Here is a 27,776-nt window from a genome sequence, read left to right on the forward strand (position 1 = left end):
AACGAGGATAAAGTAAAAGAAAATTTACTGAAAGAAGAAACAAACTGTTCTAAATGCTTAATTTATGGAGAAGAGGATAAAAGAAATGAGTATTTCGGACTGTTAGTGGCTCAAGAATTTAAATATATACGGCCATGTGTGCGAACGAGGTGTTATGAAGAAATTTTAAAGTATCTACGGGAAGCAAAAGGCCAACATGTTGATCAACTGCAACATGAAAACACTGAAAATTAATTACTTTCATTTTATTATATATAGATTTTTAAAATTTCCTGAAATATTATTAGTTAACGTTTTATTTAATATTGTAGAATTGATCAATACAATTTATAAAAATAATTTATTGGTATTACTTACATATTTTCAAAAAAATACGTAAAAACCTATTTTTTTGGGTGATTATGGGAGTTTATGGGTGTTTATTGGGTTTTTACCAAAGCACCGGGTTTAAACCCGGTGCTTTGCCCATCTGTACTTGCTGATAATATAAGCTAGCTATAAGGTAGCTTTCTATAGGTGAAAAAATTTGTTAAATCGGTTGAGAAGTTGTTGAATTCGTCACGATGGTCTAACTGACCTATTTTATCCTCACGTATCATTCCTCACTGGTGTCCCGCCGGTGTATACCCATAGCGCAGGTGGGGTTACCATTCCATTATCACCCATTAAAAAAATATGCTTTACATCTTAACAGCCGATATAATAATCAATATAAAAATAATCCCATTCATGTTTCTACCGTGAAGCTGTTGTGTTTGCATGGCTGTGTTTCGGTTTGAAGGGTGGGATATGGCGTGAATTTACTGGGTACAGAGGAATAACATCTGAGTCCTCAGTAATGGCAACGCATGGGGGGTATCATGGGCGAAACGGTATACTCTGTTATGTCCATGGTACTGCTCATGTCTATAGGCGACGGTTACCACTTTCCATCAGGTGAGCCGTCAGCTTGTTTGCCATTCTAAGTTGTATAAAAAATAATACCTTCGTCTTGTCATCCGCGTTGACGAACACAGCCTCCTTCCTGTCGTGGCGGACCTCTCTCAGCACGGTTCTGTAGTTGACCTTGATCTGCTTCCGTTCCACGACCTTCAGTAGCGCATCGGCGTACTTCTTCACACCAAATATCACTGGCAGACAGGTGTTAAAGGTCACATTCGATTTTGAACGGACATTGGTCTGTAATAAATTAACATTGGACGGTTAAACGTTGATAACTTCACCCGGAGGGAGATTGTATACAAATCTGTGCCACATGTGTTTTTACCTTAAATAACTTACTTACAAGGTTGTCTTTGGTTTGAAGGACTGGGTTTATTATTATTATGTTAACTGTTAACTACCCTGGGGGGAAAAGGATTATTAGCAATGGAGTTTGACAGCCCCATTGCTAGCAATATACCTTATTAGGTCGACCTCCACGTGGTTCCCCCTGGAAACCATCGTGAATAATTCTCGTTGAATTCGTCACGATGGGCTAACTGACCTACTTCATCCTCACCTATCATTCTTCACTGGTGCCCCGCCGGTGTATACCGATAGCGCGGGTGGGGCTACCATTCCATTATCATCCATTTAAAAAAAAAAACTGTTAACTACCCACTGTCAAATATAGGCGGTTTGACAACCGCAGTTAGCTTTTAGTGATATTTTAAGAACGATGCTGCTGCCCATTCCTTGTCCATTAGTTTCTTAGTTAAAGCCAGGGGGAAAGGGATTATTAGTAATGGACACTGAGAATCCCATTGCTAGCAATATACCCAACCAGGTCGACCTCCTCGCGGTTCCCCCTTGAAACTATCATGGTCAATTCCTGATGAATTCATCATGATGGGCTAACTGGCCTGTTTTCATTGTAGTTTACAGTGTATTCTGTGATGCCCACGATGTAATCCGTATTTATTAGCGATGGCCTTATTTCTATTCTAAATATCTTAAAAAAATCAAATGTATAGATAAAAGCCGAGATATTTTTTAGTATTAGTTTATATTACTTAATTACATATCTTAATATAAAAATATATAAAAATTTCATGTCCCATTGTACATTCACGCTAATTTCCGAAACCGGTTAACTGATTTTAATAAAACTTTGCAAATATATAACTTTAGAAACATTATGTTTTCTATACCAATAAGAAGAAAAAATATGCCTGATATGTGGCGATAGGAGATGAAACAGGTCAAAATAAAAAAAAATAGCTAAATGAATAAATAATAATTTATTCATTTATAGTCCTTGATACAGATACTGATGCGTTAAAGATATTATATCAGAAAACATCATGATATATCTCGTCATCAGCATATCCCTGATGACGCGATAAAAACTTATAAATATATAGTTTACATAATTAAACTATATAAAATATATATAACGATTTAGTGATTTACATCGTCGACAGATGGCGTAACATAGCACGTTATGCAAATATAAATGGCAAAATTTGCAAGAAAGATGCGAGTGGTGAATTCAAGAGACTGTACGAGGTCTGTCCGGAAAGTTCGTATAAAAGTGTTCTGGAATGCGAGAAAGAGGAGTGGGGAGGCCAGGTAAGCGCAGGACCCCTTCCTTATGTCCCTAACAATGCTTCAGTTCTGGTCTGACCGCCGTGCGGTGCGAACTGGCTTGTCACGCCATCTGTGAAGTTACCTCTTAACGAAACCCCGTCGGCATGGAGCCCGCTTCCGTTGAAGAGCAGCGCGTCGTAATCAAGTTTCTCTCGAAACTCGGCAAGAATGGCCGTGAAATTTTTGCCGATCTCAGAACAGTTTATGGGGATGATGCTGTGAAGGAACCAACCGTCCACAAGTGGCTAAAAAGATTCAGAGAGGGCCGAGAAAGCGTTCAAGATGACCCACGTTCAGGACGTCCTTCCACTTCACATTCCGACGAATTCGTCCCTCCAGGCCAGACAGTTGATGGAAAATTCTACGTCGATGTGCTCAGACGCCTCAAAGCTCGTGTGGCACGAGTTCGTCCAGAATTGGCGCGAGAGGGGCGTTGGATTCTTCACCACGACAATGCCCCTGCCCACACCTCTCTTGTTGTCCGTGAGTTTTTGAGTAAAAATTCCATTACGGTGACCGAACACCCCCTATTCGCCGGATTTGGCCCCGTGTGACTTCTTCTTGTTCCCAAAAACCAAATTGGTACTTCGGGGGCGGCATTTGGGGGACATAAATGAGATAAAAAAAGCTACGACGGGGCAGCTGAGAAACCTACAACCAGAGGACTTTCAAGGAGCCTTCTCACAGTGGAAACGGCGTTGGCACAAGTGCATTATGTCACAGGGGGAGTACTTTGAAGGGGATAAAATTGATTTACCTGAATAATTGTAAAATAAAATTTTTAAAAAACTTTTATACGTACTTTCCGGACAAACCTCGTATTTATCAATAGCATGAGAGTTCTTTTCTTTATACATTAAAATATATAACAATAATATTTCACAAAGGAATATCAAACAAATGGCTATTATATTACAGTTTATTATACCATTATACCTACAACATTAGCGGAACAATGACTTATTATAAATCAATTTTAGATTACTAACACAGCGCATACAGCTGTCAAGCAATATAGGAGTCTAAAAAATGCATTTTTTTTTATACAACTTAGAATGGCAAACAAGCTGACGGCCCACCTGATGGAAAGTGGTACCCGTCGCCTATAGACATGAGCAGTACCATGGACATAACAGAGTATACTGTTTCGCTCATGATACCCCCATGCGTTGCCATTCCTGAGGACTCAGGTGTTATTCCTCTGTACCCAGTAAATTCACGCCATATCCCACCCTTCAAACCGAAACACAGCCATGCAAACACAACTGCTTCACATAATAACAGTAAAAGGCAGAAACAGAAATCTATTCAGATTTCAATTAAATTTGGGTATATATCCGTAGATAGACATTATTTTTTTATCAAAATTAATGCGAGAAAATCCACGCGCTATACATAGTATAATTTAATATCTCCGTTTGTACCAACCTTGGTGAAGTAGGATTCAGCTAAATAAGCAATTTTCTGAGGAGCACCGGGACACTTAATCAAGGAATCGGGATATGTAAATATAGCATCCCCACCCTTGAACCTCTGCAGGTCTCTCCAAGTGTTCCCGCAGTACTCCGGTGCATATATTGTTGACACACCGCTGTTTTCATCATCCAGGGCTTCACTGAGACCAGGAACCTAAAAGTGTTCAATATTTGTATACATTACTTCTATGTCCAACACAAATTATTAGGGAGGAAAGGGATTGTTAGCAATGGAATTTGACAGCCTCATTGCTAGCAAAATGCCTTATTAGGTCGACCTCCACGTGGTTCCCCCTGGAAACCATCGTGAACAATTCTTCTTGAATTCATCACAATGGGCTAACTGACCTACTTCATTCTCACCTATCATCCTTCAATGGTACCCCACCGGTGTATACTGATAACGCGGGTGGGGTTACTATTCCATTAAAAGAACACAAATTTTTATTTTTTCTTTTCCTCCCTTCTTAACATTATGTATATTTTTTTTATGTACAATAATAATATTAATTTCTTCAATTACTATTTACATTTACATATTATATCATATCCCTTTAAAATAAACTATTAATTTACATATAATAATGTTTTAATAAAAAAACACAATGACAATATAGTATAACATACGCATACTTCGTTTAAGCTCAAATAAAGTGCGAATATTTTTTATTTTATTTAAATATTACTGCATATAAATTGAAACATCAATAAACTAGTGACCTAGTCTCCACATTAGAAGTACTTGTGCCGTGGGTGACTAGTTCACTCTGTGTTACAGAGAACAATAACAGCTGTGTCCTAAAAACTAGAAAATATATAATAATATAATATAAAAACTAGAAGATATATAAACATACTTATAAAATATATAATAGTTTCGAAGACTCAGCAAATTATATACAAAACTTTATCTCGTGAGATTTATTGCGAGTTTAAAAAAAATAACTATTTATATTCAATAACAATTATGGTTTGTAAGAGATTAAAAAATAAAGTGTACATCCATTTTTAAACATAAGTCCTTATCTAAGACACAGTTTGATGAAAGATCTTTATATACTTGTAAACGTGGAAGGACCTGTTGGAATCCGAATATTTGGCATTCTGTTGTTAATATATTTATAATACCTCAGTGAGGAGATAAGTAGGTAATTTATAACAATATAAATTATATTAATTTATTATAAGATTTTTCCTTGTGCGTCCAGTCATTGTACAGCCTCTAAATATGCAAAAAATATGAGTAATATCAAATAAATAAAATACTGGATGCAGATTCTGTACAAAGATGAAACGTATTATTTACATGAATAAAAATAACAGCGAAATGGACTTACCTGGCGATAATCATTTTGTAAGCCCACAGCTATCACTATGTACTCGTAATTTATGACGTGACCTTCTTTCGTCTTCACAAACCCCTTTTCTGGGTCAATACAATCCGCAGCATCCCTTATCCATTTCGCATTAGCTGGTAACACACTCTGTTCTAATCTACGCGTGTCCGACACTCTGGTCACACCAGCGCCAACTAGCGTGAACAGGGGTTGATAGTAGTGATCCTATAAAATAAAATTTAAAATAAATAAATAATAATATGGCGATATCGTATAGGTCAGTTCTTTTCAATCTTTTCCATAACGCGACCCCCTTATTATATAAAAATATATCTTATGATCCCTTAATATATAAAGATATCTTGCGACCCTCTACCCTTTATTGTTTCAAATGTGTATGAATTTTATTATAGCGTAATTATAAAATCCGTATAGTTGTATTTATATTCATAGTTAGGCCTGAATAAAATAAATAATACATAATAAAGTATCTAAAACAGACATGTAATCGATGTATTTACGGAACTGTTGATTTTTCACTGCTTCGCCACCTTCCACGACCCCCTTGTAGGCTTGTAGGCTTGGGACCTCCCAAAGATTCGCGACCCACACTTCGAAAAACACTGATATAGGTAAATGCAAGATAGGAATACAACTTCGATCACTGGAACTTAATGGGTGCAAATAACTTATAACTTTCTTCTGAATGCAATCATCATTATTACCATTGTTAAGATGATAAAATCATAGGAAGGATGAGATTAACGGTTTGAGAAGGATAGGCGGTGCAGAATATTATATTACACCAAGTCTCTTGTAAGACAGATACTGACATATTTAAGATTATTTCCACCCTCCTTAAGAAAGACATATCAACTATTTTCTGTTGTTATCTTAATTTGCTGCCCATCGCTCGACCATTAAGATTCCTTAGTCACCTCTTACAATACCAACACACAGCATCCTGGGTAGGGTAGCACCAGACAATTCTGGAGTGCCCGCCTCCTTACATACACCTTTGGAGGTAAATAAAACTGAATGGTGGAAGCCTTTATCTTTATATATAAATTATAACTTATTAATAATACAAAATATATGATTGATAACACATAATGCTACTTCCAGTAGAGGACAAATTACAGCCATGTAACCTTCTAATAGCAACAAAGTGCAATCTTGTTGCCTATCAACAATATTTATTATCTATTGTTAGTATTGCACTACAGTAACAGGTGATAATTTCAAACTGTGTAGATATAATCATATATATATATATATATATATATACCTGTTACTAAAAGTCTAACAAAATAAATAATCATACTTTCTTGTTTCTTCAAATTCTCAATATCTTCATTATTGTTATTAGTTTAAAATTTTACACTTTTATATATATTTTCATACTTTGCCTGACTACAAACAGAAATTTCTTCCATTATTAGTTCCACTGTTCTAGAAAGCTTTCTTAATTAAACTTATATGAGACTCACAAACACATTAAAACAAAAAGTGTACCTACACTGTCTACCAACTTAGTTAAAGTTTTTATAATATTTAAAATGGCAAACAAGCTGACAGCCCAACTGATGAAAAGTGATAATAGTTAAATACATGAATAACAGCATGGACATTATAGAATATAAGGTGATGACCCTTTTGCCTTTCATATATTGTCATTTATGAAGCCTCCAGTGTTATACCTCCATACACTATAAAAAAAACAAACTTACTCCACTGGGTTCCAGAACTATGACAGCATCCTTTTTGAGTCTCCGGGCAAATTTGGCTGCAATAGTGCAGCCCCCAGAACCTCCACCAACGACTAGCAATTTACATCTAGAAGAGAAACAAAAAGCTTAGTCACAGAGTATAATTTTAAATTTATTACACATTCACATTTTATTGTAAATACTATAAAGTTACAAAAAACATTCATGTGCAATTTTCTACCTGCAAATCTGCAAATGATTAGATGAATTGGTGGAAAAATAATAAAAAATATATTTAAGTATATATATTGGGCTGTAATTAAATTCCTATGTAAAATATTATCATAATATTTGTCATAAATGAAGAATTGACATAAGTTCCTTTACCAAAGATATTTAAAAGTACTGTATGGTACATTTTTAAGTTGATAGATAAATAATTGGTGTAATGCACTGACTAGATTAATAATGGAACATTCAGTTTACTTCTCTTAATTAAAATTATCTTTAGATTTAAATAATTTATAAACATTAAAATAAGTTGTTTCTTAATAAATAATTAATTTGTTAAAATTGTAGAAAATTTTAAATTTAACATTCATGGGTGAACACGCATCCACATAAACAAACCCACTGGCTAAATCTTTTTGCCTTCTATCTATTTATGATAACATACAACTTAATTTGTATATTAATTATTTATGAAAATGGTATTATTTTGTTTGATTATTATTTTAACTGACTAAAGAAAGGATTTCTACATTTCATCTTTTTAAATAATGAATTTTATGCTCTTCTTTTATTTTTTATTATGTGATCCCTGTTTCACAATCGTACATAATTAATCTCATTGCCTAGAGCTATATATAGGTACATATTATAAAAAATAATACTTACGAGAAACTAGCATTATTTGTTGAAGAAGCAGAAAAGTTTCTAGAAATTCCCGGTGACGATATATTACAAAGTTTTCGTACTATGTTCATTGTAGTATCTATACAGAAGATTCGATCGTGAATACGTGACTAAAATATGAAATAACTTAATAAATATTTAGGTATTTAACTAATTTATAATAATTAATATTAATAATAAATTCACTGGTGGACAAGACTAACAAAATTGTTCAACCAATTCGGACTAAAATAGTTTAACAAATAGAATTATATACCCAAATGCCAAGAGTATATAACCAAATATATACAAGTTAATTTATATTAAGATAACTGTTGACTATAGTCATATGAACACTCTTCACAGATACTAACTGCAAAATACTTCATTGTAGCAATACAGAGAAGCAAAAATTGAGCACAGATTATAGAAACAGTGTAAAGATTAGCGATGATCGACTTTACTACTGAGAATATTAGTTATTCGATTGAGTACATCCATGGATTAATCCAATCAAATCGTTCGACTACTAATATTACTCCTTACTACTAATTTTATCTGACTACGAATTTTTTTTGTTGCCATCTATTGTACACCTATTGTTATAATAGTGGAAAAAGGTATAAGAGGGAACAGAAAACAGACTTAGTAGTAGACGATTAGGTAAAATTTGTTGTTACTAATTAATAAAGTCACTCGTACACAAAATATACTATATTACTAATTTGGTAATTGAATTATGAAATTAATAAATACCTACTAATTATTTGAATAATGAAATCATTCGAATTCAAGCACCATTAAGGCAAAGACTTAGATTAGCGATACGCTAATTTACTAATATGACTACTAAGCATTCAATTGAATAACTCGTTGTATTATATTACTATTAATTTTATTCATTTACTATAGTGGCTTTCTTATCGCCAAATTAATTTATTAGTAGTTGTTTATATACGAGTTGGTACGAACGTAGTCGATTGTCAGCATGATAAGACTTTTTGCTATTTTAGTATATGCAGTAAAAATTAGTAATAGTTGATATTTATAATCTATTTATCAGATATTCAACAGTATTTTTCTGTTTTTCTATATACTACCACCTATTGGTAACATTGATTAGTAAAATTATTAAGATACAATAATTAATATATTTCTGATTTACTAATCGATTTTTATAATATGAATAATTACTTATTAGTAAAGTATAACCTATTGTTATAATTTTCATTATCTGTGGTGCAAGTCTATTGTTGTGGTCTGTGCTGTGTTTATAAAAAAATATAATATAAAATGGCGGACGACGATGAGATTGACGTCTTAGGAGATTTCTCTTTTAATTCTTGTTTTGCTCAAAATAGTCAAGGAATGTATGTATACTTTATTATTTGTTAACACACAGTCGCTACTAAAATAATTGTTTATATTATTTTGGTGTTAATTGTTCTCAGCTTATTTGGTTATGTTGACATTGTTTGTTGACAATAATTTCTTATTAAAAATTGTTTTTTCTTGAATTACGGGGCTTTTCGGAATTCACTTTCATTTTAAAATCTTATAATATAATTTTGTGAAATTGAATATTCTCAGCAAAAATAATTATAGTTTGATATTTGCTTTAATTAATCTTATAGCCCTTCTTGTTCTAATCGCGAGGATACAGTGCACCCACAGTGGCTTCTTGACTCTACTGCTACCAACTGGTATGATATCCAGAATAAAGGTTCACATAGGTAAGCTTAAGAATCAAAAATATCATATAGATACTAAAGAACAAACTGGAAAATATCGAATCCCTTTAGGACTCAATTTATATGATACACAATATTGGTAACTGTAATAACTGTGCAGAGATAACTTATTTAATAAATTATTATAATATATAAATAGAACAGACCTATATGGACTTTAGGAATGATCTGTATATCATGAAACAGAAACAATTATGTAATCATGCAGTTACTACAATTTAAAATGGACAAAATTCATTATTTATTCCCAGTGTCTACATCCAAGAACATTTCTAATATGTTTTATTATATACCTAAGTATAATTTAAATCTTTATTTTCATATGAAAACAATATTTACTGTTTGTGTTATGACTTCTTAATGGAACATGTTATATCAAAGATATGTTTGAAGATAAAGTTTCATAACCAATTACATGCATAAATATTAAAAACATTTTAATAAATATAGTGGAACAAAGTACAAATATTTTGAATAATATTATATAATTGATAGAATTCAAACAATTATTAAATGAAATTATGTTGTTATGTTCATACAATAACTTGTTATAACTTTCAGGGAGGGAACAAAAACTACATCAAGTAGTTCATTAGAAAGAGACACTACTGATATCTACACAGCATGGACGGCAGCTGAGAGAGACACATTAGAGAAAGAAATGGTAGGATAAAAGAATTTTATAATAAAATTGCTATTTGACTCTGCACCATATAATAATTTACCATATACACCTATCCATACATATTAGCTACCCAGTCCAGCTTCTCAAAGTTGGAAATTGTACTTGGAAATCTTTGAAAAAAATCTAAATGATAGTGACCTAGAGATAGAACCTATATAAAACTGTATTGTGTGGACAGGAGAAATAGATGTAAACAGTTAATTTATCTATTATTATGTAAAGAGATATTTACTATTTAAAGTTTTAATATAATGGCTGCATACATTTTCAGGCAAAATATGGCAGAAATATCAGTAAAATATCACAAACATTGAAAACAAAGACTGAGGTAGAAATTCAAGCTTTAATTGATGCAGAATACGGTATTCTTCTTGATACCCCAACATTTGTGTTGGAGAGTGAAGAACCTGACGGTGTACCATCAGTGGTTCAGGAGGAAATAGTGACAGATGACACTCCAAATATCATTGATGCCATCGAACCAAATGCAAAATTAAAAATTCCAAAAAAGAAATATATCAAATCAAAAAACAGTTTATTAAAACCAGATGTGTTACACAATGCAAAAATTGGTACAGTGGATATAGACCCCAAAGAGATATTCTATGAAGACGACTTGATGTTAGGTTCAACTGAATCTATAGGGTCTGATATGGACTTAACAGATATTGTATCACAAAATATTGAAAAGTATCAGAAGGCAAAAGTTGGTAAGAAAATGGGTAATCATAGAAGGAAAATATCTGGCAGTGATAAAAACAAACAGAGAAATAAATCTAAGGATCTCATAAAATCACCTCAAGGGAGACAAAGGAAAGATTCTAATTTATCAGAAGATAATACAAAGAGTCCCAGAATGCAAATAATTTTAGGTTCAGGGCAGGCTTTGCCCTTGTCAGAAGGGGAGCAAGTGGTAAGGATATTTTAGGTGTAATAAAACAGTATATACTTATTTTCCAATTCTCTTTAATAAGTTACATATTGTTTTTGCAGATAAAAATTGAGAAAAAGAAAGACTCTGATCCAGAAAGTGATATAGAAGTAGATATAGATAGTGATAATGATAATTCAATCAAAAATAAAACAAAAACTGATGAAACTGAGTCGAAATTGGTTGATGAGGCACCAATAGCTGTGCCTCTCAGTAACTTTGAACCAATGCCAAAGAGGCAGAAAAAAATTATGAATCTGGTATGTTTAAAACTTTAATAATAATGATATTAATATATCTTTATTAATAATAATGAATGATCATGAATGATAAACATTTTCATGGTGATGATCAGCAAATTTGCTATTCAAAATTCAAACCAAAATATTAAAAAAAAAAAATATTTATTTTAAATTATTTGGATTTTTTTTAAATTATTTTAAAAAAATCCAAATTTAGTAATCATATAGAAAAAATCATAATTTGTACTTCATCACTGCATGACTTAATGGATGCTACACAAAACATAGCCTAGATGGCAAAGTTCTTGGCTGCAAAAATTTATTTTCTTGCTATCAACTTGTAGAGTGTTTTATATTGTATATCAGATTCAAAATTTGTTATTGTCGTTCCATGTGGTCTTGACATAGAATGGGCCATCCCTTTTTTCCCATGGGTGTTATAAGAGGTGCCTAAGGAAACTTAATGGTCGAGGATTGGGCAGCAGCATCCTTTTAAAACCTCACCAAAGCCTAACTGCGACAACTCACTCAACATTTTTGTTGGCAACTCACCTGCCAAGTGTGGCAATTACTGGGAGAGTCCTATATTATGGTCAATAGTTGATATGCTGATAATGATGATTGTGTTAACTGTTGCATGTCGTATAGGCGGGAGACGGCGGCTACACAATAATGCACACGGAGGCCGGCGACCTTGTAGCGGTGGGTACTGAGCCGCGCCGGAGGCCGCGTCGACCGCCGCGGCCTCAGCAGCAGCCCATACCGTTGCTTCCTTGCCGCGTCTACAATGCTGACAAGCCGGTGTGTATTAAACGCGTTTATATTGAATTGTACTTATATCTACATTATTTGCAATTTTTCGAAAATACAATTAAATCCCTTTAACTGTATTTTTGTCTATGCACAATTTTACTATGTTGATATTTTTGCCCTGTTCCCATTTAGAAGTTCCTGCATGACTTTATTTAATTTCTAAGGGAATAGCAGTGAAAATGCATTAATATTATATTATACCTTAGTTCTGTGGAATTATGTTAACAATAACCAGTCGCTAATTTCCATTGTAAATTTTTTGTTATATAACATTGCATAAAAAACTAATGAATACTCAGCATTTATTACTAAACATGTGTGTAGGCTCCATTCCGCGTGCGCATGTACGTATCGGCGCTGATCAGTATGGACGCGCACGCGCACACGTCCCGCGCCGAGGTCATGGGGCTGCTCGGCGCCGCGCCGCCCGCGCCGGCCGCGCCGTCCGTGCCCGCCGACGACGCACTGCACACCGTCACCGTGGTCTCGTACCGACCCGCAGCCGCCTCTGCCGAACTCACACACTGTGATATGGATCCCGGTATATGAAATAAGATAATCGAAGCTTACTGGGTATTTAATATACGAATATCTACAATTCACCACTGTCACGTAAATGTACAAGTCATCTAAAAATTTTAATAAGTTTAAATATGAGGAGTAAAACAGAAGAAAATTCGTTTACAAAGTAATTTGGTGGCACAAATATATTTTTAGTTATTTTTCAATAATTTTTTTTTTTTTTTAAATATATCTGCAATTGTATAAAATTGCTTTAGACTTATACAAATCCTCAGTCTCGTTATATCCGTGGTGGCGTTGTGGAAAATTAAAATAATTTCCATACCACTGCATATATGTCGCTCTTCTCTATATATCGTTTGACCACGATGCCAAAAGTCGTATGACACTAGAGTAGATGATTAAGGCTGTGAAGTAGTGAAGTTGACGAGCGTGGCGCGGCAGTGTCGGCGGCGGCGGCGGCGGCGGCGCTGGGCGCGGGCGGCGGCGGCGGCGCGGCGGGCTGGCACCACTCGCACCCGCGCTGGGCGGCGGCGCCGTCGGCGCGCGACCTGAACACGCAGCGCCGCCTGCAGCGTGCGCTCGAGCGCGGCCCGCCCTTCCTCGCGCTCATCACCTCGCAGCACTGGCCCGTCGGCCGCACCGCCTCGCACTACCGGTACTCACATACTCATAGCGCTACTCCAGCAAACAAATAAAAGAGATCCCTTTTTCCTAAACTATAGTTCAGTCACCTCATATTTTTTTTTTCTCAAACATGCTTGAAAATGTGAGCATTATTTTGACAATCTTCTTAGAATTTTTTTTTTTTTTTTTTGTCTTTGTATATACTACGATCTGTCTCCTTGCTGGGACAATAAATAGTATTTTTGATTTATACTTTAATGGCGTGCTCAGTATGCGACTTTAGTCGCATCCTACTTTATTTTATAGAATCATGTCTTGGGGCATTCTGCGTTTCAGTCTGCAAGTTGTGTGATTTACGTCCATAAGATCTCTTGCCAGTCTGTTAGGGTGTTTTGTTATCCTCTCCTTGTAGGATTGTGTGTATTGTAGTATTTCCTGTCTAACAGTTCCAATTTTTAGGTCATGATGTAGTTGCTCGTTTGTGACAAACCAAGGAGCATTAGTTATTATTCTCAGCATTTTATTTTGGAATCTTTGTAAAATCTCGACATTGGAATGAGACGCTGTTCCCCAGAGCTGGATTCCATAGGTCCAGATAGGTTTTAGTACCGTCTTGTATAGAAGCAGTTTATTGCTCAGAGACAATTGTGACTGGTGACCTAATAACCAGTAAAGCTTTCGCATTTGTAAACCCAATTGTTTGCGTTTGGTCATTATATGTTTTTGCCAGGTAAGTCGTCTATCCAGGTACAGACCTAAATATCTTACATTGTCTGCTTGAGGGATTTCTACATTGTTAAGCTTCACTGGGGGGCAAATACCTTTTTTAGTGTGAAGGTAACATTAACCGATTTTGATTCATTAGCTCTTATTCTCCACTTTTTTAGCCAGGATGAAATGTTATCTAAAGCCGTTTGCAGGATCTGCGTCGCAATTGATGGATCTTCGTGGGATGCTAATATGGCAGTATCATCTGCAAATGTTCCAGTGGTGACATTTTTTGAAGTAGGTAGGTCAGACGTGTATATTAGATAAAGTATTGGCCCCAGTACGCTACCTTGTGGGACTCCTGCATTGATAGGACAGAGACCTGATAATGCCTAGCCTTGTTGGACTAAAAAGTGCCTGTCTTGTATGAAGGATTTCAGAATTTTGTAGATGTAGTTGGGTAGTAAGGTTTTCAATTTAAATAATAGACCATCATGCCACACTCTATCGAATGCTTGTGAAATGTCGAGAAAAGCACTAATGCAATATTTCTTAGCTTCAAAAGACTTGTCTATTACATTTAATAGCCTGTGGATCTGATCTATCGTGGCATGTTTACGACGGAAACCGAATTGATGCTCTGGTATCAGTTTGTGTTGTTCTACTATTGGTAACATTCTCTGTGATAGCAGGGACTCATAAATTTTTGCAGGTACTGGAAGAAGGCTAATCGGTCTGTATGATTTTGGGTCTTCAGGTTGTTTGTCCGGCTTTAGTAACATAATTATTTGTGCAACCTTCCACTGGGGCGGAATAAAGTGTAGTCTGGTAATTGCGTTATAAATTGCTGTGAGTAGCGTCAAACCAGAGTCGGGCAATTCTTGTAAAATCTTATTAGTAATTAGGTCGTAGCCTGGTGATTTTTTAGGATTAGCTCTTTGGATTACATTTTTAACCTCCTTTTTCGTGAATTTTTCTGGTGTAATAAAATCCTGATCTGGAGAGTTCAAAAATTCCTTTACCTTGGTCTCGTGTTCTGGTAGACCTTCATAAGGATGAGGTTGGAAAACATTTAATAGATGCTTCGAAAACGTGTTAGCTTTTTCTTCGTCACTACGGGCCCAACTGTTATCTGCTTTTCTGAGTGGATGTGAAATTTGTATCGGCCGTTTGATTTTTTTGGTAGCTTTCCATAGGGAATAATCTGTAGCTTTAGTAGCGTCAAGACTTTCGAGATATGCTTGAATTCCTGAATTACGGTCTTGTTCTAATATGCGCTTAAGCTCCTTTACTTTTTTGTTTAGGTGCTTTTTTAATTTAGGGCATCTACTTTTTTGCCACAATTTTCTAATTTCTCGTTTGTCTTTGATTTTATCCTGAATTTTTGATGGTATTTGTTGGTCGGCAGATTTATATTGGCTTAATGGAGTCGAATTCCATGCAGCATTTTGAATGGTAGTGTTAAAATATTCAACGGCATTTATGATATCGTTTTCTGTTTGGAGTGAAATTGGTGCAGCAAATGCTACACTCACAAAATCCCGAAAGAGAAGCCAATTAGTTTTTTGGTTGTGTAACGTGCATTTTTTACTGGTTTCTTTGACCCTAGTTGTGACTTCTAGTAAGATAGGAGAATGATCCGATGATAGGTCCCAACAACTATAACAGGATATGTTGGGTTTTGCTATACCTTTGGTGATGCAGAAGTCAATAATATCCGGTATTTTCCCTTTGTCTGTAGGCCAATATGTAGGTTGACCAGATGAGATCACATTCATAGACCTTGCCTGCACGCATTTGAGAAGTTCTCGGCCCCTAGGCAAGGTAAGTCTGGAGCCCCAAAACGTGTGTTTAGCGTTGTAATCGCCAGCAGCTATGAAACGACTTCCAAGTGTTTTGAAATAATCATCAAAATGTTGATTTTTGATAGTGTGCTTTGGAGGGCAGTAAAGCGCCGATACTGTCAGGTTGCTGATCCAATCGCAAACTACTACACTGGTTGCTTGGATGTAGTCCTTACAATATGACTGAGACTGATAGTGTTTGATATTGCTTTTTATCATAACAGCTGAGCCACCATGAGCTTTGCCATGTGGATGCATAGTATGGTATAAAGTGTAATCTGGGATTTCGAAAAAGCTCTTGGATGTGAAGTGGGTTTCGGAGATTAACATAATATCAATCTTGTTAATTTTAAGAAAAAATTTTAACTCATTTGAGTGGTTTGACAGGCCATTAGCATTCCAGACACATATTTTTAGTGCAGTGAATGTAACGGCAATCTTGACATGATTTCTGCTAGCATTTGGGTCATTTTCAGCATTTGGCTCATAAGTGCCTGTATTGATTCATTAAAGATGCGGAGGGTGTCTGACATGTGATGTTCGGAGTTTGTGGGGTTATCATTTATGGTGGGTTTTGATGTTGATTTGGAAGCCGATGCATATGATGATTTTCCTGAGTCATTGTATGTCTGATTTGGCCTGATAGTTGAATCTGGTTTGTATGTTCGAGGTATTTTGATATTAGGAGGCTGATATTTGATCTTTTGTAGTTCTTTATATACGATACAACCTTTGTAATTGGCAGGATGGTTTCCTTCACAAAGTATACATTTTACTTTATCCGAACGTTCCTTTCTAGAACAGTTAGATGTGTGGTGGGATCCTGCACATTTGACACATTTAGGTTGTCTATGACAGAATTTTTGTGTATGCCCATATTGCTGACAGTTGGAACATTGGGGGATTACACGTTTAGGTCTTGGTGGTTCAAACTGAACACAACAGTTGAGTAGAAACTTTATATTATAAATGTCTTTGTTGTTAGGACTGGGTTGTAAATCTATGTAGAACATGGGTAGTGGTATTTTTGTTTTACTATTTTTTATATTCCAGATATTAGTAGGTTTATGATGCTGCTCTTCCAAGGCGTGTTTTTATTCTTCAATATCCGTTGAAGGGTGGATACGTTTAAGTACCACTCTAAAGCTCCTCTCTTGCTTTGGTTGGTAAGTGAAAAACTCGGTGTTTCTGTTTTTCAGTTCTTTATATATAATAGAGTAAGACTCTGGGGATTTTGCTTGGATTTTCACACGTTCTCCCTGTAATATTTTAATTTCATAGTCACCAGTTGCTACATTTTCTAACATTTTTGTAAGGGGCTGGATATTACTGACTCTGTCAACAAAAAGAGGTGGAGGTCTAACTACTTTTTGTGTTGTCTGCTCTGTGATTTTTGATTGATTGGTATTTTCTAGTTCAGAAAAGCTATTTGAAGTTGGTATTGGACTTGATAGCCAGTAATTACTCAGCTTCATTTGTTTTTGATTTCGTATCATTGCTTCAGGACTATTTCTTAATCTTTTACGATTAATCACTTCTTGCCAGTTTTGTGTGTTAATTGATTCGTTTATAACAATTCTTTCTGTATGAAGTGATGTATTCTCAATTTTTTTGTTTGCAGGGTTATCTTCGACTACCTCAGCTTCAGATGAAGTCAAGAGTCCGCTGAATGAGTTTGATCTGGGTCTGTTTAAGAACATTCCTCTATGAAATTTTTGCTGAGCGACGTTGGGTTTAGGATCACTCGTTTCCTTATTTTGTGTAGTTAATACATTAGGGCGAGATTTGCCCCCCCCAGAATCCGAGGGGCAGCCTGAACTCTGTTCCGAGAAACATTGTTCAGAGAGGGATTCTCCACAAATTGTGGTACCCTCCTGGGGTATGTTTGTTTTGTATTCCGCCATTTCATGTAAGGTTTTGCTGGTCCACAGCTTCGTCTTTTCTGTCGGGGTGAGATCCCTTAGGCCACATCTTACAGGACTAGAGGCATGCCCATGCCTGCTGGTTTTGGTTCGCGCTAGGTATTTGATTTCCCTAGTACCTCCCATATCTGGGGGGCGTTCCCCTATCCACCACCTGGGGACGCGGTCGATTGGAGGGCCAGCAACTCCACACGACTAAATTAGAAATAAATCAAAATTGCCGTACTGGCCAGATACATGCGGGCAGCGGCCGGCAAAAGTTGTATGAAAATCTATATCTGTCGTGTTTTGCGGCCAAATAAATTACTATGTAAACTCATATCTGTCCTGTAATTTAAAAATGGAATGACCTTTTAACTCGATACATGGCTACCAAGGAGGTAACTAATACAAGGTTTTATTTACATTTCGAACTGGCTTGCAAATAGAAAGCTGTTTATTGAAAAAGAAAACAAAGGAACATTATGGCGCGTGAAAAATTATTATTGTTCGTTGTTCGTCATTGAACTTAAAAAGTAAAATTGTGTTTTTGATTTCCGCGCATTGTTTGAGAAAAGTACTATACAAGCCTTGGCCACAACTAGGCATTGATGGACTCACTTATCTCCTATCGACCTCGGTCCACATTTGCACGTTCGTCCATCAATGCCTCAGTTGCTGGCCGCTGCAATAATGTACTATTTCTAACAGCTGATTAACTCACGTTTCTTTTTCTCATACAACTAATATGGAAAAGAAATAAACCCCATTCTAGCAATATAGTCCGTCAGGTTGATCTCAAGGAAACCATAGTCATTAGTTTTTGCAATATTCGTTATGATGAACTAACTGACCTGCTTTTATCCTCATCATGTCTCACTAGTGCCCCACCAGCGTACACCGATATCGCAGGCTGGGTTACCATTTCATTCTCACACATTTAATAATACATCACATAATATTTCTCTTTTTTCTTTTACATTTATAATGTATTTATAGATTTATATCACTCACTTCCGATATAAATGCATCTTGCTGTCTACTTACCCCCTTATTCATAAAAAAATATAAATATTCATAAAACCTTAATAGTTTCAGTTCAGTTCAATAGCTATAATTAGCTATTGAACTGTTTTGTCTTCTTCTTTTACATTAAATTCCAAATTTGAAAAAAAAATGACAAAACAGTTACAATAGATTTGTAGATGGTTATAATTTTTATGAATAAATGAGTTAATCTTTATTTCAGCTCGATTTTAATGCTCAAGTTTAAAACTCAACAGTCCATATTTCATGAACGATGTGATCCGTGAATTAAATATATATTTAAATTTTTTACAGTTGCATTCGCGTAGAGGAAGACGAGGGTGACGAGAACAACCCGGTGGGATACCAGCTCAGCGTGAAACTGGTTCCAGACCTCACCCTGGATAACCTGCCGGCCTACCTCGAAGAGATCATCACAATCCTGTGCTATGAGACAGATACGAGTCCCAGCCAGTACATGGTCGACTTAGCCAATGATATCTGTCCTCAGGCAAAGATGTCTTATCTCGAAAAGGTAAGTAAAATATTGCTTCAATTATTTATTTATATGCTTTTGTAAAAAAAAAAAATGTTTTTTTATGCAACTTAAAATGGCAAACAAGCTGACGGCCCACCTGATGAAAAGTGGTAACCGTCGCCTATACATTATATCAAGTTATTGAAAATTAAATGAAAAAAATGAAAAATATTTATTTCATAACAAAATTGGTACAATACAAAGTTTTTTTTATACAACTTAGAATGACAAACAAGCTGACGGCCCACCTGATGGAAAGTGGTAACCGTCGCCTATAGACATGAGCAGTACCATGGACATAACAGAGTATACTGTTTCGCCCGTGATACCCCCCATGCGTTGCTATTTTTGAGGACTCAGGCGCCTCTGTACCCTGTAAATTCACTTACAGTATGAATATTAGGTTATAACAAAAATGTATACAGGTAAACTTTTCCTTAAAGGACTTCTTCGACTTTGAGAACCTAAAACGAGAAAGTGTCCTAAACATAGTGATTGTATACAAATCGTAACGTATATGGCGCAAAAATAATACAATAAGTAATAAATTATCAGTAACAATATATTTAGTAACAGAGTATAGATAAATAAAATTATATATACAGGAACGGGGAATGGGACAGAGGTGCCCAAGCAAACGACTTTTGTACAAAGTCATCCTCTGATATAATTTATGTAATAATATTGTCAATTTCTCTAACAGTGTATTTCAAGTATATCCCACCACATGCGCTCCGCCGGCTACGATGACGAGGACCCCGTCGTGACACGACTGATACAAGGCATCCGGGACATCTTCAGATAACACGCAATTGAAAATTAGCTGGTTTTTCAATTATGTAATCATTGCTTATATTGACTAGTTGATGGAAGCAATGGTACGGAATGGCCAATTCCGTGTGGGATCCGAGAAGAATGCGACTTATTGTGGCTTTGTTTCGTAAAAGAGAAATTAATGTGTGATATTGGATTTGTTTTTATTTTTTAAACACACATTCACTAATATTTTTCCAATAACTTTTAAACTAAGTCAGTGTCTAGTTTGGCAAGGCAGTAATTCAGAATACATACCATATTACAGTACATAAGGCAGACAACAAAATTTAAAAAAAATATTGTTTTGGTCTCTATTCGTCTTATTAAGATCCCTAATATTATTTTTTCTTGAATATCACCCATGCACAGACATAGTCTAATTACAATTTTAATATATTAAAAATAATTAATAAAACAAAAGAAAGTGGAGATAGAAAAAAAATACTAAAACTATTCTCTCTCTCTCTTTCTCTAGCGGACATAAACAAACCTCTTTAAAAGTGAAACTTAGAAGCGTAAAACATACAGATTGAATCGATTCAAAAGTGAGCAAAGCATTGTTTGATACGTATAAATTTTTCTTTATTCAATTGCAATATTGAAATAAGTACAAAATAGTCTTTTCATAATTTCTAGGCGTTTAGCGTCGAATGCAAAATTTTATAGGTGGAGATTTTATTTATTTTAATTTTAAGAAAGTATGGCAAGTTTGACTGCTATTTGAGAATAACTTAATTTTTGTACCATTATGTAATTACATTGTGTAACATATATAATAAATGATTAATATATAAAACTAAGGGAATTGTGCCTAAAAGACAATAATGCGTCGAGATACGCGAAGATGAAGAAAATAAAGAATTGTAAGCTCATAACAACAATGGAGCTAAATATGTATAATATAATTTGTGTACATAATTGTTTATTTTAAACTCTCCCTTTCGTTAGTGTTTTACTTAACTAAATAATTTTATGAGTGAATTCGTTAAACCTTGATCTTTGAACACAAACATTAAGTTCTTTATAGAAAATTCCAATTCTGCCAACGCCCATGTATTGTGTACATAAGATTGTAAAGGTATGAGAATGTAAATAAAATAATTATAACATTTCGCAATTTATTTTTTCGTAACTTGTACCTATATTTATATATGTATAAACAAGAGAAAATAGATACAACACATTCTATAAGAATGACAACCGTATGTTGTCCATACGACTCACCTGATGATAAACTTAGGCCTACAACATTAAGGTATCAGAATTTAGAGGCCTATAATATCAGGTTTCGGATTAGTAAACCCGTTGCTAACAATCCACCCTGTCAGGTTGACCTCGCGGTTCCCCCTGGAAATTATCATGTTCTATTCCAAGTGAATTCATCACGATAGGCTAACTAACCTGCCTTTTCTTTCTCGCCTATCGTCCTTCACTGGTGCCTTGCAAACGCAGGCGTACCTATTAAGTCAACAGGGTACTTTTACTCCTACAAATAGGGGGGAAAGGGATTTTTAGTAATGGAGACTAAAAATCTCATTACTAGCAATATACCTAACCAGGTCGACCTTCACGCGGTTTCCCCTGGAAACTGTCATTATTAATTCTTCCTGATGAATTCATCATGATGGGCTAACTGGCCTGTTTTCATTCTCATCGATCACCCTTCACTGGTGCTCCGCCAGCGTATCCCGTTAGCGCAGGCGGGGTTACCTACAAATAGGTAGATATTATATTCAATACATTTAGAATATTTTGAAAAATGAAACGACACACGTATATGGCACAGTTCTGTTTAATTTTTAATCGTTACATTGTGCTAGATAAAAAAATAATACAGTCCGATTAGTGAAATTCTTTTACTATTAATGACCGTTACATTGTTCCATTGAAATAATACTTTAGTACGTCAATATTTTATTACAAATCGTTTAGCTTAATTTTCATTCGTATACACTCTAAATGGAAAACATTATAATTCTTTTTTTTTACAATTTAACAAGCAATTTTAACTCCGACATACTTTGTGCCCTTAGGGACTTATTGTAGGGTACTTTGAGACGCTGTTATATTTAAAGCGCCTTATTGCGTTATGTATATCAACTGGTATAATACACTAGTTTCTTCTTACTTGACAATATTAGTAAACGGTCTTGGATGTCTCTTTATTGCAGAAAATAGACAAAAAAATTTTTTTTTTGTCATTTATTGTAATTTATATAACTAGTTGTTGATTATTCCGTCTACTTTCAAATAAATAATTCAACACTTCTGTTTCCCATAGATTGCTTGATAGAGAATGCTGTAATATAGTATTAAATTCACCTTTCGTACTATAATTTTTTTTGTAATGTGGTCAATAAGGTAAAATAATATACCATAATAAGATATATCGAAAATGTTTAACAAATATGTCAAGTAAGAATAAACAGAGTTTCCTCCATTTACACATATTGTTTCCGCAACCACACATTATAGGAAGCAGTTTCTCAGTCGTCTCAGACACCGACATGTTATATTTTTATTCAATTTTCTACCAAGTTTCGTATGTGTTTATGACAACACGATAAATTCATGTCTACACTGTCCATTTTATCATCGTATCGTATCTCAAAATGATGAATATCAAATAAAATTTGTAGCGATGCAATGTATTTGCTAATGTTACCATTTATTAGCTGAGATTGTATGAACAAACAATCTTTGCAAATTGAACGTGTTACTAATGATTAGAAATCACTCTCAAAATAAAATTTCTTTTAAATATACCTACTTAAAAGTAGGCGAAGGAATACATTAGTAAATCTAATATCATCAATTACAATTCATTAAAGAGGGCCTTTTCTATTATAATCGTTACCCGCATCCAGAATTGGTATTACTTTTGCAAATCTTTGTAGTATTACTAGGTCGCAACCACAAATATAGATCTTGAAAAAAAAAACAGAAACATACAAGAATTCATTATGTTGATAGATGATATATTGGTTTCATATACAGTCAGCTTCATAATAGATGACACTACATTATCAGAATAATTGTCATCAAGTAAAATGTTCGATACAGTTTAAAAACAACAACTTCACAACCTTCCAAACGCAGATACATAAAAAATATCTATGTAACCAATGAGTTTTAAGTTGAAAAAGTACATGATTCGGTGAAATAATATTTTCAATACGCAACATATTGTTAACTACCCTGCCTCCTATCATGAGGCTGGCTGTACTACCGTTTCAAATAGAAGCTCGTAGAAGCAGAACAATTCATACTGTACGTGTCTGAGACGGTTGGAGCGGACCCACAACGCAATCTTAGGCAATAAATAGATAAAAAAAAATGTTTTGTTTAATTAAATTAATAAAAAATAGATTTCGAATCGAAGTAGCTTTACGTCTATATTTACAAGTGTTAACTTACGACTAAATAGAAGCATCAACTATGAAAAATGTATCAACATTGAAGGCACATGTTTCGCACCCGATTCTCAAGATCGTGCATTCGTTATAGTGCACCCGTTTCGCTGGCGGCGCCCCTCTAATACTCGCGTGCAGTCGGCGGCGGGGCCGCGACACTTGGCCCACCAGCGCGACAACAAACATTCAATTCCAATATTATTCAATACTAGAAACCTAACAAACACAGTGGTCAGCTCTTCGTATTATACACCCAAAGGCACAATTAATAGATTATTTTCTGATGACAGCCATTGTTTGTTTTAATCATAAAAAGAATTATAGAATTTATTTAAAATTTAAGAAGTTTAAAATTCAAGAAAAAAATTATTCGTTAATAACTGCATTAATAAAAGTTGTGTTTTAAAAGATAAAAATACTAGAAGACATTTTTTTTAATTCTATAAATAATATTACTATTTAATAATCGAACATAAATATTGTAAAAAATATACTTTGAGGCAACAATAATTTGGTGTTCAATTGTCTCTGCCTACCCTAATGGGAGACAGGCGTGACAGATATGTGTATATATGTAATAAATTTGTGTCCTCGAGTGTATAATACATGAAAAGTGTAACAAATCCTCGTACAAGTGTACGCAGTGACGCCGCCGGCTGCACACTGGACCGGACATGACATTCTAACTTATATTTTACAATATGCGAAATAGTAAGTACTAACGGGCACGTGCCCGCGCGCGGTGCGACGCCGACACGACCACGACACGGCTACTACACGACCACGACACTAGCGACACGACTGCGGTCGGCGGAGCAACGCGCGCGGGGACATAGACTAGTTATCGTAACTAAGTTGACTTAGGGAAACTCAGTCTGGCAATGATTTCGCAGTAGCAACGTGTTGTGATGCAGTTACGTCATAGATTACGTCACTCTTACAAACAATAACACTCCGAACATTCGTTCAAACAGCCAACGAAATTATTGATTTGAAATGTAAAAAATGGAAGCGATCTAATTCGGAACATTATTGTATGTATTTGAAGTCAAACAGGTGGACGAGTTTCCGAGTCGTACCCAATTTACGGAGAGAATTTAATGTATTATTATTTTTATATAATACAATATCGTATAATTTTGCCTATATAAAAACTGTTATAAACTGTAGGAATACCTAACAACTGCTCTTAGTGGATGTTTACATTTTATTACCTGTAAAATTACAGTTACGTAGCAAGTAACGATTTACGCAAAAAGTATATAACAATTCGTGATTATTATGCGTATGTATATGTGAATAATAATAGATAATATTATCAATCTTCTGCATTTCTTTTTTGTACCAACAAAGGTGGCAAACAAACATACAGCCCGTCTGATGGTAAACGGTCACTGTAGCCTATAGACGCTTGTAAAACTAGGGGTGTCACGTGTGTGTTGCTGACCTTGAAGAAACCATAGTATATCCTTTATGATGAATCACATACTGTAGTCTCTAAGGAAAATTTTTGGTAGAGAGCTCATCCCATACAGCCAGAGCGTTCATGGAAGAAAATCCCTTTGAAACCGTATATACATTTAAATTCTCTCCGTAAATACAGACGCGTTCCCTCCGATGCAAAAGCATTGGTACACATGTAACTGCTCAGGTTATGAGATAGAATAAACAAATTATTCTTACTTCTATTTCGCTAATTACCCCTACTCACAGCTGCAGAACGGAAATAATTTACATTACCTTCCTCTTATTGTATTTAATTCATAGATTGTATAGTTGATTGAGATCCCATCATGCATTGTTTTGAAATTTCGAATGAACCGGTAGCTAAACATAGAATGTGTCGTTTCTTTTGGATGTGCATATATTCTTACAAAAGCTAATATTAATAATGATTTATTATCATTGATGGATCAAAAAATAAAATCAGATATAACGATAAATAGAAACAAAAACAAACAACACATTCTGTATTTAACTGTACAAATTCATATTAAACTCGTCGCATTAATTCCGAATGCCAAATTTTTTTTAACATAAGTTTATATTTTCCAAACAGAACACCTCATTTATACTCTAAAATATTAATTTAAAAAAATATACAAACTAAGCAGTCATTCAAGTAACACTAGGTATATTATAAAAAAAAAATGCGCATTAAAAAAAATATCGTACAGTAGTAAGCGTACTCATCTAGTTCAAGTAAAAAAATAATGCAGAACACCAACGCCGGTCGTGCACTGCTCTAAGGTTGGACAATTGGCAAACGCAGGAGCGTTTCTATTTCTACAAACGTCACCGCATTGGAGAGGTGAAACGACACTTATAAACTATTCCAAATATTCAATCAGCCAACTTATATAAATACGTAAGTAATTCAACTTAAAAGCGTTGGAATAATGGTTCAAATTTAAATGAAAACAAAATCTACAGAGTGGAATTCGCATGATATAAGTTAGCTGTCTGAAATGGTATGCATCGATGAACTTTGTGGGGAAGTGACGAAAATGGAGGGAGAGAGAGAGAGTGAATGGGATGGTAAGAGACTGAGAACCGCGTAGTAACTTTCACTCTCCCCCCCTCTTTCTTACTCGATTAAACCCAAAATTAAGGTATTTTTTAATTAAGAACAATTTTTGAAGTTGGTTGATCAAATTTGGGCATCAAACAAAACTATTGTCTAATATATATAAGATCAATTCCACTAAGTATAAAAGTTAACGTGTGTAGAAGTAGAAACGCTTCGGTACATTAACTAATCTCGAATATAAATCCTTTAAAATGATATTACGCTGGAACAATCTTACGAAAACTTTGTAAAATTCGAAATGTATGTAATGTAACTAATAAAAAGTCCATTTCGTCAACTAGTGCACACACGCGGCTAGCATCGCGAGGAACGAATTTTTATTTTACAACATGTTTACGGCTATTACGATGTGGCGATCGTAATTGCTATAAATAAATATATCTATAATAAATCTAGCCTCGCCCTGTCTTCTACATGTTATTTTACAAGTATTAATATAATACATATCCTTTCTTTCATTTTAAAAGTAAATTACTTTTACTTTCTTAAAAATCGTCGGAGCAATAAAAATATAAAGCAGAATAAAAAAAAACTGTATATTAATTATATTTGTCAATAATAAAAATTATATTAAACATTATTTAGTTCTTCAATTAATTGTAACAAATAAATAAGAATTGTAATAAACGAAAAATAAGTGAAATTTAAATATTTAAGAATGTACTATTTATTGCAACTTAAAAGAATGTATACCTATGGTATATAATATAAAATCTATTTTGCATAAGTAGCCTTTTCTGTGGTAATTTAATTCGAAGTCAAAGAAATTTAATAAGGCTTTATTTTTTTTACATAAAAAAAAAAAACAAAAACCAACCGGCATACCGTCTACGCTACGCCTACTTTTATTTCTGTTCAAAGACAAGATAATGGCAACATTTTTTAAAAAAATCTTATCAAAAATCTGGCAGTTCAAACAAATGAATAACACAGAATCGCATGAATATTCCAAATTTTAAAAATTGTATTCGGAATACAATAGTTGGGAATATTTCCACCCGTATTACAAGCGTCACTGTATTTGTCTGTATAAATCGATTCCTTAGTCTATTACACGTGATTTGTGACTCATTATTGCGAGCTGTAGACGACAGGGCGCGGTAGTGGAGCGGCTACTCTATGCTCTTGACGCGCGCCATGACTTTCCCCTCGAACATGGGCAGCGTATCGTTGTCGTTGCTCACTTCCTCCTGGATCACCGTATCTAGGTCTGCGCAGTTCGTTTTGAAGAAATATCTGTGAAGATAATTTCATATATTAGGATCTGCATCTTATTGCTATATACGACACTTTTAATTGATGAACATGAAATAGTTGCTGCTTGCCCTATCAGTTTAAGCTGGCGCGATAACCATGAGGGATGATAGGCGCTGAAAAAATTAG

The 27,776-nt window shown here is 34.7% G+C and overlaps 3 protein-coding genes across 6 annotated transcripts in view; 1 reads left to right on the forward strand and 2 right to left on the reverse strand.

Moving 5' to 3' along the window:
• Positions 1–8,390, reverse strand: part of LOC113519256 (uncharacterized) — a 32,264-nt gene extending 23,874 nt beyond the window's left edge. Inside the window, exons 1-6 of the mRNA XM_052894078.1 lie at positions 8,361–8,390; positions 7,990–8,117; positions 7,114–7,219; positions 5,384–5,608; positions 4,000–4,200; positions 985–1,179 (exon numbers count right to left, since the gene is read on the reverse strand). Of these exons, the coding sequence (XP_052750038.1) occupies positions 985–1,179; positions 4,000–4,200; positions 5,384–5,608; positions 7,114–7,219; positions 7,990–8,117; positions 8,361–8,375 (870 nt within the window). The 5' untranslated portion in view covers positions 8,376–8,390. The remainder of the gene's footprint in view (positions 1–984; positions 1,180–3,999; positions 4,201–5,383; positions 5,609–7,113; positions 7,220–7,989; positions 8,118–8,360) is intronic.
• An 835-nt stretch (positions 8,391–9,225) lies between these two features.
• On the forward strand, positions 9,226–21,507 carry LOC113519255 (histone H2A deubiquitinase MYSM1-like). Its single transcript, XM_052894638.1, has 10 exons — positions 9,226–9,356; positions 9,621–9,719; positions 10,299–10,401; positions 10,694–11,335; positions 11,416–11,613; positions 12,244–12,396; positions 12,733–12,949; positions 13,375–13,588; positions 19,352–19,571; positions 20,278–21,507. The coding sequence occupies exons 1-10, from the start codon at positions 9,280–9,282 to the stop codon at positions 20,377–20,379; spliced, it is 2,025 nt and encodes a 674-aa protein (XP_052750598.1). The 5' UTR covers positions 9,226–9,279; the 3' UTR covers positions 20,380–21,507.
• Positions 21,508–22,164: 657 nt separating this feature from the next.
• The window catches only part of LOC113510398 (axin), a 111,910-nt gene continuing 106,298 nt past the window's right edge, over positions 22,165–27,776 (reverse strand). For all 4 annotated transcript variants that reach the window (XM_052894621.1, XM_052894634.1, XM_052894624.1 and 1 more), the window contains one exon: positions 22,165–27,629. In XM_052894621.1, the coding sequence (XP_052750581.1) occupies positions 27,506–27,629 (124 nt within the window). In that variant the 3' untranslated portion in view covers positions 22,165–27,505. The remainder of the gene's footprint in view (positions 27,630–27,776) is intronic.

Source organism: Galleria mellonella, unplaced genomic scaffold (genome assembly GCF_026898425.1).
Source record: "Galleria mellonella isolate WM207_F2 unplaced genomic scaffold, CSIRO_AGI_GalMel_v1 utg116, whole genome shotgun sequence".
Taxonomy (NCBI): Eukaryota; Metazoa; Arthropoda; class Insecta; order Lepidoptera; family Pyralidae; genus Galleria; species Galleria mellonella.